Raw genomic sequence first — 14684 nt, forward strand, 5'->3', positions numbered from 1 at the left:
TCTGTGTTGTGGCTCTGTGTCTCTATGGAGCTCAGGGTCCTGGAGAAACGCTGTTTCATTTCACTGTGTAATGCATCAGCTATATGTGGTTGAAATGACAATAAAATCTTTTTGGATCCTTTTTTACCTCAATAAAAACGTAGATCACTGACTTAGTGACCAAGTTAGTAATCACATGTATAGACAAGACAGTAATTAAAGAGCGACGGACAGTGTAATGGATGGCTTGGTCTATACCATGTCTAAAGACCAGGGGGATTTTCTGGCAGGCATTGTTGTGTCTTTATTTTTGATTTGTTATCATGCGTTTGCCATCTCCTATACTTTACATGTTCCCACCTCTGCACATTTGTTCCTCATGTCTTCCCGATTACCTTCCCTATTTTATTCTGTAGTCCTGAGTCTGTTTTTGCTGTGTCCTTTCCACAGGCTTGATGCAGTTATTGCCAACCAAATATTAAGTGTTTTCATTGTCATGTTACTATTTGTTCCAACACCTTTGCTCACCTAAAAATTGGGTGTTGCATTGCAACAGAGACCCTTATCCAGAGAGACTTACATTAATCTCATTTATTCAACTTAACAATTGAAGGTTAAGCAGTGGCAGTTTGGTGGTCCTGGCATTCAATCTCACAACCCTCTGATTATTAACCCAACACCTTAACCACTGAGCTACCACATCCCACCCAAAAAATTTCTACGGCAAAACTTTACAGAAACTTGTTGTAATCACATTTTACAAGTCGTTACTGTAAGTTGCAAAGCATTATGGGACTAACAAAGAATTACAGTATTTTTCCATGTCAACTGTAAGTGAGAATACAGGTTAATTTGTTGTCACTGTAGTTCTTGCATTTTCACAGTAATTTATTGTAATGTGACACTTTGGGTCTGAGCCAGTGAGAGTGTCTGATGAGGCTTTATTCAGAATAGTCGGTAAGTTCACTTAAATTATGTCTACAAATATTAAAATATAAGACAGATATTTTAGACAGAACCAATTCATTAGACATATAATTTCAGATCAGAGCCGATCGGCCCTATACGCTCACTACGCAAGTTGCGTAGGGCCCTGCAAATAACGTAAGGCTCCGCCTCCCCTGGCTCATTTTACAGCGCGTGTTAATGTTTACTGTGTAGATGACAATATGAAGCGGAGCTATCCATCTGGCCATGAAAAGAGAAAAAAGAAACAAAATGAGAGTGAAATGCGAGAACAGCACTCAGGTAAACTTGTGTTCTCTTCAGGTTTGATGTCAGCAAGAGCAAATAACAGTAAAGTTAAGTTGATTCTGTCTCTAGTCTCTATCTGACTAGCTACATTAGCTGTGCAATGCTGACAGTGCATCTCTTAGCCTGTCTGTCACACAACAATTTATTGTTGAATAAACGCCCAAGGGCAACGGTGTTTATAAACGGCAGCTCGATAACCGCGCCACGCCTGAACATGAGTTCATATGCGCGTGCAATCGTGCACGAAATGACACGCGCGCTTTCCAGCAGCAACATCTGTATGGGGACCAGTACAAGAAGTAGCGTGATAGCGCTCCTAATGACAATGTTTATAGTCTCTCAATCAAGGTTACAACAACGTTAATGCAATATGGAAACCAATGGATTATGGGCATAATGCCAGGTCAATATGAATGCACATCCCTCAGTAAATAATAACCATCAGGGATCAAGTATTGCTCTCATGCATACTATAAAACACAGTGATACGGTATGGCAAGCTATTTTACATGATATAGATTTTTGATATCAAGTATTCAGTATTCGATACTTAAAATGTAAATATTAAGAGTGTTATTTCTAGTAGTAACCATATTTTTGATATCAGGAATTACGTTTTTACACTAGTAAAAACGTAATTTCTGATATCTGCTATTGCATATTTACTAGTTGAATATTACAAGAGCCAAGTCATATTATAAATAATATTTTATATTTGAAAATGGATAAAGAGGAATCTGAGGGAGGCAGTTTAAGTAGGGCCTAATGCAGCTTATAAAATGAATAACATTGGGATGTCAAGTGAGAATGTGTGGCAAATGGTTTACATGGCTCACGGGTCAGGTAGGAGGGCCCCTTAGCAGAATTTTGCTTAGGGCCCCAGGGAGGTCAGGATCGGCTCTGGGCCCAGATACATGTCTTCTCAAAACTCAAGGACAAATTGTCTGAACTTGGGGTGTCTAGTGACATTATAATAAATATAATTGGGAAACTGAAAAAAAAATGATATACAGTTGAGGCCAAAATTATTAGCCCCCCAGGAATTTTGGAACATTTTCCTAAAGATCGTTCCAATGTTTGCATCATTGATAAAACTTGATATAATCAAACATTCACCAGTGCTATTTAGTAGCTTTTGGTACATTTTGGAATATAAAATACATTTTTAGGCTTGCTTTATAATCAAATATAGTGAAAATGGGGTGGTCAACAATATTAGCCCCTTGTGAATATTTGCTTTCAAAACACACCCAATTAATCAATCAGCTTTCAAAACACACCTAATTAATCAATCAGCTTTCAAACCACACCTGTGCAGTCAACTGGCTTCCTAACAACACCTGGGCATTCAATCAACATAAAAGGACTCCAAGGAACAGGGCACTTGAACACATTATTGGGAGAGACTACTTTTACTCACCATGCCAAAGACAAAGGAAATCAGTCTTGAGCTCAGAAAGAAAATAGTGGAGGCTCATGATAAGGGGGAAGGCTATACTGTCATTTCCAAGCGTTTCACAGTGTCTAGAACCGCCGTACGTTGCATCATTGCCAAGTACAAGGAGACAAATTCTGTAAGAAACAAACCTGGATGTGGTCGTAAGCGCAAGATTTCAAGAACCCTGGAGAGGAAAATAGTCAGAGATATCAGCAAGATGCACCGGACATCTGCCAAGATGATTGTTGCTGACCTGGCCTCTTCTGGAGTTGATGTTTCAAGGAACACAGTTGGGAGGGCTCTTCATCGTGGTGGGCTTCAGGGCCATCGTCCCAGAAGAACCCCTTTACTCAAACAGCGGCACATCACAGCCAGACTGAGGTTTGCCCGTGAACATTTAAAAGGTAAAGATGAGTTTTGGGAATCTGTACTTTGGTCTGATGAGACTAAACTGGAACTGTTTGGGCACATGCAGAGGTGGGTAGAGTAGCCAAAAACTGTACTCAAGTAAAAGTACTGTTACTTCAGAATAATATGACTCAAGTAAAAGTAAAAAGCAGACATCCAAATAATTACTTGAATAAGAGTAAAAAAGTACTTGGTGAAAAAACTACTCAAGTGTTGAGTAACGTCTGATTTATTTTTTAACACAAGACAACAGTACAAAAGTCAGACAGACAAAAATACAAAATAATCTTTAGGCAAATTATGGCTCATCCAATCAATAAAATAAATTAAAATTAATTAATTACAAAATAGATTAAATTAAAATAATTCAGGTAAATTCAAGTACTTAATAAATAAAATAATAATAAATAAAAAAAAAATATGCACAAGTAACACAAATCTCCAAACCTTTATACTTTTTTACCAGGCAGAACTAGAACGAGGCAGCCCATAAATTCTCCATAAACTGTGTGTGTGTCTCCAGTGACAGAACAACAGAAGGAAACACACACACATTTCATTTCTTTTGTGTTGTGATTGTTGCACATTTGATGCCTTGATGAAAGGGCAATAATAATGAAATACATCTCTACTCCTTTAATTAATTTCAGGAAGCCTCTAGTACTTTCCTTAGTTTCAGGTAAGCTAAAGCTTCTGGTTGCAAAGCTGTTTTTGTTTCTCAAAATATCTTCCTTCATGTTCATTAGAACAAAGAAATTTATACAGGCTTGTAACAACATGAGAGTGAGTAAATGATGACAGAATTTTCATCTTGAGTGAACTATCCCTTTAAATATGTGTGTTCGGCGCTGCAAGAAACGACACGTCTGATGTCGTCTGTTTGTCGGCTCTTGCGGCGCTGAGTAAAGTTGAGCACATAAAAAAACCTCGAAACAGCTGAACTCGACAAAACTGCTCTGTGTACTGTATGCCTGCGCCTCGTCCATTAATTCAGTTGTATATAGCAGGAAAAGTTCTCCCTTACTTCTCAGCGTAAGAAATACAAGGTGTGAACTGACTGAAATGCGTCTCACGGTGAAGACTTGAGTCATATGTCACCTAAAAGTCAAACATGCGCCTATCTGCTTTGGCAGACACAGAAGACCCCTCATAATGTAGCTGCTCTCTCGCACTTTTACTAAGGTTTACTAAGGTAAACATGCTTTCAATATGAGGCCAGGGGTGCGGGTTTTGTGTCATTTGTGTCTGCATTGCCGACGGTTGATTCTGACATGTTTGTGTTGCTAACTAACGCGTCCCGCCGCTGAGATTGAGTATGGTAACATGACGAGACTGCACAACTACGTTTGATTGGTGAAACAGTCACGTGGTAGAGCCTTAGCGGAAGTTTCTCTATCTGTCAAAATTAAACATTAAAATTGATGCGTAGAATACCAAAGAGGTAAAAAGAAAAGTAACTAGATCATTGTAGCCTAATGTAGCGGAGTAAGAGTACAGTTTCTTCTTCACAAATCTACTCAAGTAAAAGTAAAAAGTATAGTGATTTAAAACGACTCCTAGAAGTATATTTTTTTCAAAAACTTACTCAAGTAAATGTAACGGAGTAAATGTAACTCGTTACTACCCACCTCTGGGCACATGGATGTTGCTTATGTTTGGCGAAGAAAGGGCGAGGCCTTCAACCCTAAGAACACAGTTCCCACAGTTAAACATGGTGGTGGCAGCATCATGCTGTGGGGCTGTTTTGCAGCTTCAGGCACAGGGAGCCTTGTTCGGGTGCATGGCATCATGAAAAAAGAAAATTATGTTGACATTTTGAGGGATAATATGCAGAAATCTGCTCGTAGTCTAGCCTTAGGTCATCGCTGGGTCTTCCAACAAGACAACGACCCAAAGCATACATCGAAATTGGTCCAACAGTTCCTGAAGGATACCAAAACAAAGGTCCTGGAGTGGCCCGCACAGAGCCCAGACCTCAATCCTACTGAGAATCTGTGGCGAGTGCTCAAAGTGTATGTCTCGCATACCGACCAGTGATGTGTTTCAGGACATTTGGGATGGAAATAATATTGCTAATAATACCTTATTTCAAACAGACAAATCATCTATAGCCTTGATTCTTTATCAGGATGCTTTTGAGGTCGCAAGTCCTTTAGGATCAGGCAGAAAAAAAACACAAGATTTTGGCAGTCTATTTAACACTTGGAAATGCAGTTGTATTTTGCCATACAACAGGTCTAATAGTGACCACATGCGGCTTGTTCTTCTCTGCAGGGAACAAGATTTCAAACATTTTGGGCAGGAAATAGTTTTTAATCAGTTGATCCATGACCTAAAAGACCTAGAGTAAAGTGGGGTTAAACTGAATGATGGTAAAGTTATTAAAGGTGCTCTGTGTGTGATCGCAGGAGACAATTTGGGGTCTCACAATATTGGTGGCTTCCAGGAAAACTTCAGCAAGAGTACTTTTTTGTAGATTTTGTGATATACATAGACAAATATTCAAGTCTAGTCCATTGTCAGCAAAGAACAAAGCTGTCATATCAGCAGCATGTTGAAAGCCTAAGAGAAAGCAACACAGAATCAGTGTGTGGAATAAAGTTTGACTCGATATTCAACCAGCTGCTTTACTTTCATGTCTGCCAGCCTGGTCTCCTTCCATGTCTAGGCCATGATCTGTTTGAGGGCATTGTTTCCAGCGACTTGCCATTATTCATCAATAATTTGGTAAACACAGAGAAACACTTCACATTTGAAGAACTGAATAGAAGTATAAGGCAGTTTTCTTATCTTGGAAATGATGCAGATGCCAAACCTCCAGAGTTTTGTCCAAATACTCAGAAGCTGAGTGGACATGCAGCCCAAAATTGGTGCTTGCTGAGAGTCCTCCCTTTATTGGTTGGAAATAGGATAAAAAACCCAGGAGAAAGTAGTGTATGGAAATTGATCTTGCTCCTGCGAGAAATAGTTGTGCATGTGTGTTCACCAGCTATTACTGCTGATCAGGTTGCTTATTTGAGTGTACTTATTGAAGAACATATTGTCGCTGTTGGGCGGAAACCTCGTCTGTCCTAATTTGGTCAATTTCATATTTTTTCACATATCGATGCTATTGGTCAGTCCCCACGTGGGTCTGTTATTTTTACAAGTTATTAACCAATCTAAAGTCTTGAAAATAGCTTGAGCGCAAATCTCTTAACTCCATTGGACACTTCAACTGTCCACCTCTTCCTCACTCCGGGGGAGAGCTTCGCCGCATATTTCTCCTCAAGAAGAGTTGCAACGAATCAATATGTCTTCTGAGGTAAATGTCTTCAAAACACTGGGCAAGAAAAAAATCTTGACTCCCGCTAGTTCTGGTGCTCGTCTGAGGACAGGAATTTAGCGCAAGACAATCCACTGCAACGCGGACTAAACCCTGTGCACTGCAGATAAGGTACGGCGTTTTTTTAATTTCCTGAAAAATAGCGGTTTTGGAGATACGAGGATTCCGCCTGACAGCGACGATATCCAGTCTAGAGTGGAGTTATTTCCAGAATTTTCGCTTAAACCAAAACACCACTATCTCTGTCAATATCCTGAACTTATAATCCAATTTGGACCTCTGATTCATATTTGGACACTGAGATTTGAAAGTAAACACATTTATTTCAAACAGTGTGCAAGGAAATTCTGTGCTACATTAACAGAGAGACACCAGCTCCTGCAATCATACTTAAGTACTGGCACTCTTTTACGACCTGTAATTCAGGTCGACAGAGGAAATAATTTTTATGTTTCTGACTACATTGAGAGCATTCAGGTAGCAACTGCTGCATTTAATTTCACTCATAACTCCACTATAACTGCAGATAATGTAATTTACAAAGGCACAAAGTACAAAGAAAAACATGTATGTTGTACTAAAACAAAATGAAGGTCTACACATGGGTGAGATTAAGCTGATTTTAATTCACTTTAATGAATCTGTCTACTTTGTTGTAAAGAGGCAGCAGGCTGTGGCACTAGTTATGGGCATCCACTGTCTAACAGAGACTGTTCAAGAGTCAGAATTTGTGTGTGTACAGCAAGATGAATTGCTGTACAAGACACAGTCTTTTACAGCAATTCAGTACCACAGTACAAGATGAATTGTTTACCAGTGATTATTTCTCATCACTCTTTCCCAGATTTGTAGTCATGTCAGCATTAGGGGGTGATGTACGAGATGCTGTGTTGGCAGTCCTACCCGGGCTACCAGAGGAGAAACTACTCTCTCCTGAACAAGTTAGCAAGCATAGGAGTTGAGTCCAAATCTGACCTGCAGATCTTCCTGATCACATCACTTCAATACAGTGTTGCCGTCTCCTCAATGCCTGGAATCTGGAAGGTATGTCATACCCAATTAACTGATTGCTACTTTAAAAAAAAAGTTAAGTGTTTAAATGAAGATTTTACCAAAAAAATAAATAAATAAAACTATCACCTTTAAAGCCACCTCAAACTATGCAAATTAGCCTTTTTATGGAACACCAACAAAGAAATGTAATGTTTTTGTTTTGTTATTGAATCTTAAGTGTTTGTTGTTGCTTCATCAGTTCTTCAATTCAGTTCAGAGGATTCTTCATCTTTCGAGTCTAGTTCCTCAACCACACCAAGTGTATCCAGCACAAACGGCTCCAGTTCAACTGTGGATTTGTCAGTTTGGCCTTAAAACTTTGAAGTGCCATGGAGTAGGATGCCATCTGGTATTAAAACAGCCATTGCACTGGGAAAATGCCCTACAACTAAAGATCGCAGTGAATTAGTGAGAATTGTTATTAGTGAGATGAGGCTGACAGAGTTAAATCCATCAAAATCAGTGTCTGATTGTGGCCAAAAAGATTGTAAAACAGTATCCACAAAGTTTTGCTGATATCCTGAGAGATACAGGGTACAGGGATCGGAACTGGCTATGAATCTCTTTTGACTCAACTAAAAACAAGAGTAGAACATGTTAACCGTGGCTGCTTGCTCTCAAAACGCAGGAAACTTAAAAAGACCTCAAATTCACCGGCAGAAGACGTTGCTCCAGGATCTGCTGACCAGTACGGTTGTGTGAGATGGCAGCCTTAGTGTCCTGTAAAGGAAACTGAGGATAGTCTTAAAGATAAACAAAATGAAATGAAGGCTCTCTAGTACTGAAGGGGGCCAGCTGGGGTAGAGCAAGCATATCTCAGTCAGTTAATGAAAGCAACATACTATCTCCAACGGAAATCCATCAATGCCTGTCCACTACCATCCATTGCTGAGTTGAAAAATGACTGGCCATACCTTTTCACACCTAAAGAACTGTATAACCACTTTAGATCACTTACAAATATCAGCATTCTGTAAAAAGTTGAAACCTCCATGGAAGAAAAGGGAAAGATGGTCCTTCAGTTCATTCATTCATTCATCTTCTACCGCTTATCCGAACTACCTCGGGTCACGGGGAGCCTGTGCCTATCTCAGGCGTCATTGGGCATCAAGGCAGGATACACCCTGGACGGAGTGCCAACCCATCGCAGGTCGGTCCTTCAGTTTTTTCGACAAAAGCCAGCAGGGAGCAACTCGGATGAGATGCAGCACATTATAATGGAATTTGACAAGAGCATGTGTGATTCTTCGTCTTCTGTCACACTTTAAAGAGAAATCTGCAGCACTCATTCTTCAAGCCGATGTAAGTAACATACAGTGCTTTTTTATTATAAATTTGTTTTGTGGAGGTGTAGTTTGATCACATGTATCTAAATACACAACATTTTTGCCATTTTCTTCTTTCTTGTAGGTGTCTGCAACAGCAGCTGATGTGGAAAAACATTTGACTCTTCCAGACTCTCCCAGACTTATTGTTTTAAGTAGTGTATGGTTTGTAATTTGTTGTCAATTATTTAATAAACTTGGACCGTTTAGCATATTGTTTATATCTGTTCATTTTAGGTGAAATTATTACTGCAACCCAGTGGATGCTCAGTATTGAGGGACAGGTGGTTATAAATTCACACTCCAAATTTGTGGCTGAATTTGTGGCTTTGTTTTCATCTTATTACAATTTCAACCTGGTTTACCAGGAGCAGGCATCCTGCACACTTGAATTTGTTCAAAGGAAATAGATTTTTCTATTTAAACATGTTTATGTTTTTGTAACTTTTTGCAAAGCACTACTATTTTGTTTTTAGTATAATTAAATTCCTAAAATTTTGCTTGCGTTTTTGTTGGAATCAACCCACCCACTGGCACCAAGACAAGCACAACAAAGGCTGGAGGCAAAAAAGTGGAAAGGTCTCAGAGAAAAGGAACAGCACAGTTAACCCTCATGTTTGTACACTTCTCAGAAAATTAATGGACTTTTAGTGGTTAAGCATGTAAGTTGCTGTATACAGAAGGAAATGTATGCCACTTGTTTGATGTGATGTACACGTTTTATAGGTATGTTCTGACTTTTTTGATTTGCTAAGATCTTGATAACATTAAAAACAGAATCAGAATTAAAAATCAGACAGTACCACATAAGGTACCACAGTACCTTACAGTACCACATAACTATAAATAGCATGGAAAGACACCTTTTCTAATGTGTTGCAATATTCTGTTGTATATGTCAATGCAACTAATTGTATGCTGTTTACAATTTACAAACAGATTTATAAACAAAATGTAAACAACCATTTAAATTTTATTTTTAATAACAGCCTATGTTTTAAGAGTTTTATATTTCTATTAACCTAAAGTTACAGTTGGTTTTAAAATACAATTTGAATTTTTTGTAAGAAATAGGAAATGTTTTAATACATATTTTTTCATAAAGCACTTTTGCCTTTTATTAATTTGTATAGCAATTTAAAATTGCTTTAATTGTAATAGCATTACACCTACAGGTTACAGTTTGATTTTTAAAAATCAGCGATTTAAAGCATTTTCTAGGTAAAACTAATACAACAACATATTGGCTTTTAGTATAATTACAAGATCTTACTGGCATAAATACTAAATACTATAATTTAAATTGGGTTAAATTACAAACAAAATACTGTAACACTTAATACAAGTTTGCTCTTACATTACTGTAAAAATAACAAAGTACTGTACTTACAACAATTTCCTGTAAACTGCTTTACGGTATAATCCTGCAAACCATTTTACAAGAATTACCAACACTTTTACAGGATTTTATTGGCAACTTTTTTGACAGTTAATTCCTGTAATTTCTACAGTACTATATATATATATATATATATATATATATATATATATATATATATATATATATTATATATATATAATATATTATATATATATTAAATTATATATATATAATGTATGTATGTGCATATATATATATATATATTAAATTATATATATATAATGTATGTATGTGCATATATATATATATATATATATATATATATATATATATATACACATACATATACATACACACACACTCACCGGCCACTTTATTAGGTATATCTGTACAACTGCACATTAACGCAAATTTCTAACAATCAAATAAATGTGAGGTTTTGTACACTGATCAGTGTTATACATTTTATTTCTGTATGGCTCTGATCATTTAAATTATTTTATAGCTAAACTCTTTGAATTGTCTGTTCAAATACAGACGTGAGACACGATGTAAGGCATCGAGATATCAGCCTCAGTTCAGTGCCCCTGGTTCCAGGATTCTTATTCCTTTAAATAGCATGTATCAGATAGTGAAAAGGGCGAAAGAACAGACTTGATGTAAACTTTAGGACAGAGCCATATGTTTAAAATCCTGGCAAGTTACTTCCTTTCTCTTTGTAGTTTTTCTTTAAGTATTATTAACTAATAGAATTGCAATGATATAACAATTCTGTGATCATAAAATGTCAGAACATTTGTGAACTTCAGTAGGGCCAAAGCAAGATAATTCTATACGCCCTTGATGTAATATTTATAATATTTTGTGACATATAAATATCTTTTTTAAAAAGACTGCAAGTGTAATCTCTAGATAAAGGTAGTGTTAGCCTGAATAAGAAGCGATTGCAAGCTAGAGTGGTGTGTTAAATAAAATGAAATGAAATTATTTCTTTGCTAAAGTTTTGATTCGGATATTTTGTTAGGACGTAGGAAATGGTCGATGTGCACAACACTAGTAATCATATAATAAAAGCTTTTTTAAACTGAATAAATTAGAGGAGACATTTGTATATTGTTCAATTTTGTTTATTGTCAATAACATTTAGAGATGTTAGTTATATGACGTCTTCTGAAACGGGTTCTTCATTTAGCGGTACTTCTCAGACAGAGCAACGGCCAGGTTCTGAAGAAATTTGTCAAAAGACACGTGAACCTCGGGGGTGAAATCTCCAGGGAAGTACAAGGCAATGCTCACCTTCAAGGTCTGTCCCAGGAGCTGTAATTAAGTAAAACAAACAGCTGATTTAGTCCGTCTAAATCCTTTAATTCAAGACAAACTCTGTTAAATGTAACGAAACACAAATCTGTATATATAGTCTGGTCCTTACATTGAAGTTAGCAGGGTCAACGCGCAGCTTGAAAGCATGCAGTTCGCTTAGTGTGCTTAGAGCTCCGGTAAGATCGTCGATGTGGGCAACGGCTTCTCCGATTTTTCTTACAATAACGGATCCGTGCTTTTTCACGTGGGCTGATCCGGGATGAAGATCAGACCAGTGAGAGAAGTAGGTCTTAGTCTGAGGATAGACCTCGAACAGCCTGCATAAAAACACATAAGAACATAAGAAACATATTTTAGTCTAACCTGCACCACGGATAACATGTTTGTTATAAAGGTCAATAAGAGAAATTCATTCACCTGCCAAGTGCCTCGGCGCCAATTTCATCAGCCCTCGGAGCGACCTTGGCCCAAAGGTCTTTGACGACGACTTTGTCTTTAGCGGAGAGACTCATTGCGGAACTTGTTCGGTTTTTCACCTCTAAAAGATTTCAAAAAGGAAATTTGTGCATGTTCATGTTGTGTGCCTCTTTTTATTGAGTCTGACATCAGGCACACCCTGTCATATCAAATCTAGACCCCACCTCTCCACTGAGACTGTCCAGTCAGCTTTGGACCTTCTCCAAAATTAACTAGAAAAACATTGCATAGAAAATGACATCAGCTAACTTTTAGGAGGACAAAATTAAGTTTACATTCCCCTTTCAAAGAATTAGAAGATTCTTAAAACTAATGATAAGATTAATAATACATAACACGTAATACACTTCATAAAAATGACAACAGAACCTATTATTATTATTATTATTATTACTACTTCTACTACTGATAATATTATTATTATTATTATTATTAATAATAATAATAATAATAATAATAATAATAATAATAATAATAATAATAATAATAATAATAATAATAATAATAATAATATAACTCATATTATTTAAAATAGTAAAAGTCCTGTTATTCTACCTATTCAGTGATATTTCGGTTATAAAATCTGGACACATGACATTATTGATGAGTTTTCAATCCTTTGTTAAATAATGTTGACATATTTAAATATGACGACAAATACGCGATACGATACGCGAAATGTTTAAAATAGGTAGCAGTATATATAATGTAAATATATATCCATAAATGCTCACTTTAAATGTGCTTTAAATGTCAGATTTTGTGAATCAAAACTTTATAGTAATAATAATTTTGTGACTCAAATAATTCAGCTTACTTGGTATTTTCCACCCTCCAATTTTAAAAGTAATCTGATTGAACATACATATAACTAGAAAAGGAAACGCCCTAATGACCCTACTCTTAGCCAAACGGTGGGATGCTTGGCACATCGCCGATCTTTACGAGCTTGCCCACTTTCAGAGCTCGTCCAATCAATATTTTCCTTCACTACAGGGAGGGGATCGTCGGCGTTAATAAAAAGAGCCCCTCTGCAAAATAGGTAAAGATTCGTCCAGAATTTTCAGGCTCAAGTTTTGCTCAAGAATTCAAAGAATTCACTAAGACATAAATATGGTTCATTGGACAGACGCCGAGCGCCATATCATCGCTGACATATGGGGAAAGATCAAACCTGATGAAATCGGACCACAGGCTTTGGCCAGGTAAACTTTTACTAAGCTCAGAAAATGTCAGTCTGATGTGTTTCTCTTTCGGTTTGGACTGCGGATTTCACATTTACGCACGTGTCTGCATTTTTGTCTAGAGTTCTGATTGTGTTTCCATGGACCCAGAGGTACTTCTCTTCCTTTGGTAATCTATCCAATGCCGCAGCCATCTTAGGAAACCCCAAGGTGGCTGCTCATGGAAAGGTTGTCATTCAGGGTCTGGAGAAAGGTGTGAAGAATTTGGACAACGTTAAGGGCGTCTACGCTAAGCTGAGTGAGCTTCACTCTGAAACACTGCACGTGGATCCCAGCAACTTCACGGTACGTCTAACTTAAATAAGAGCAGAATGCTAAAGGTCATTTATATTAGGACTTTATATAACTAAAGACAGAATGCATCCATCTCGTGTATTTATGACTTTTTCATCGTCTACTTTCAGCTTCTTGCTAACTGCCTCACCGTTTGTCTGGCTGCAAAGCTCGGACCCTCCGCCTTCACCCCTGAAGTGCACGAGACTTGGCAGAAGTTCCTGAATGTCGTCGTGGATGCTCTGTGCAAGCAGTACCACTAAGCAAACATCAGAATATAAAGATCTGCAGGTCTTTTACTCTGTGACTAAAACATGAAATAAAACCTTAAACACGCATTCCTTGTATTGTATTCTTTTGAAAGCCAACGAGTTCTACAATAAAGGGTGTGACGCGTGTAGAATATAAAATACATCTCTAACGTTAGAACTTTAGAAGTTAAAAAAAGCATATTAATAAGAAAGAAAAAAACCTCACTTGTACATCCCGTGGACTTCGTTGATAAAGGAGTTCAAAAAAGTGATATTTAAGGCAGGCATTAATATTCTTTAATAATTAGCCACACCACATAGTAACTATTTACGTGTGCATATAGATGCGTTAAAAGTTTCCTTGTTGTTTTATGCTTCCAATAAGCGTTTGACCGATAATTCTGTCTGATTTGGAAACACTGCGTTTTAGGCATCCATATAATTCTTTTTACAGCTTCCCCAGAGAGTCAAATAAAAATCTGTTATACTTGTAGTTTGTGATGGAGGTGAGAGCATCTGAATGTTGCAAATGGAATGGATTTCATAGTTTTTAAAGTATAGACTTACAGTCAGTCCCTTCATAGACATAAGCCGTTCACTTGTAGATTATTTGTAAAGAGGGTCCAGACTCTATAATTTGCCTGAATTAAATGTCTAAGAATGTTCGATTTTTCCTAATATTTTAGTTTTAAGAAGTCTCTATTGGATGCGCTAGAGCACAGGCTTGCCACAGGTTTAAGGACAGAACAATATGTCTTTCATTCTAGCAACTTACCACCAGGCAACTTCGTTTGTTACTTTTCTGTCATTTTTTCAAGAACTTGAATTACTGTGTTCCAACAATTCTGTGATTTTAATATACTGAATCCTAAAAGTCTTGACGTTCAGCAGGGCCACAGCAAGTCAGTTCCATTTGACAGATTTGGGGTAAAATCTATGGCAGGTGGAGGATTCAT

At 37.3% G+C, this 14684-nt stretch overlaps 2 protein-coding genes and 1 long non-coding RNA gene across 3 annotated transcripts; 2 read left to right on the plus strand and 1 right to left on the minus strand.

Moving 5' to 3' along the window:
- Positions 1-1127: 1127 nt before the first annotated feature.
- On the plus strand, positions 1128-8912 carry LOC132837508 (uncharacterized). The gene is made up of 4 exons (XR_009647541.1): positions 1128-1227; positions 7249-7448; positions 7657-8759; positions 8868-8912. It is a non-coding gene; the product is annotated as an uncharacterized LOC132837508 (long non-coding RNA).
- Positions 8913-11268: 2356 nt separating this feature from the next.
- LOC132864278 (hemoglobin subunit alpha-like) lies at positions 11269-12060 on the minus strand. The gene is made up of 3 exons (XM_060897638.1): positions 11901-12060; positions 11593-11800; positions 11269-11480 (listed from the first exon to the last, which is right to left on the minus strand). Exons 1-3 carry the CDS (start codon positions 11993-11995, stop codon positions 11352-11354), a joined length of 432 nt encoding a protein of 143 aa, XP_060753621.1. The 5' UTR covers positions 11996-12060; the 3' UTR covers positions 11269-11351.
- A 924-nt stretch (positions 12061-12984) lies between these two features.
- On the plus strand, positions 12985-13815 carry LOC132864211 (hemoglobin subunit beta-like). The gene is made up of 3 exons (XM_060897526.1): positions 12985-13165; positions 13267-13489; positions 13609-13815. Exons 1-3 carry the CDS (start codon positions 13074-13076, stop codon positions 13738-13740), a joined length of 447 nt encoding a protein of 148 aa, XP_060753509.1. The 5' UTR covers positions 12985-13073; the 3' UTR covers positions 13741-13815.
- Positions 13816-14684: the final 869 nt, after the last annotated feature.

This window comes from Tachysurus vachellii, chromosome 21, assembly GCF_030014155.1.
Source record: "Tachysurus vachellii isolate PV-2020 chromosome 21, HZAU_Pvac_v1, whole genome shotgun sequence".
Classification (NCBI taxonomy): domain Eukaryota; kingdom Metazoa; phylum Chordata; class Actinopteri; order Siluriformes; family Bagridae; genus Tachysurus; species Tachysurus vachellii.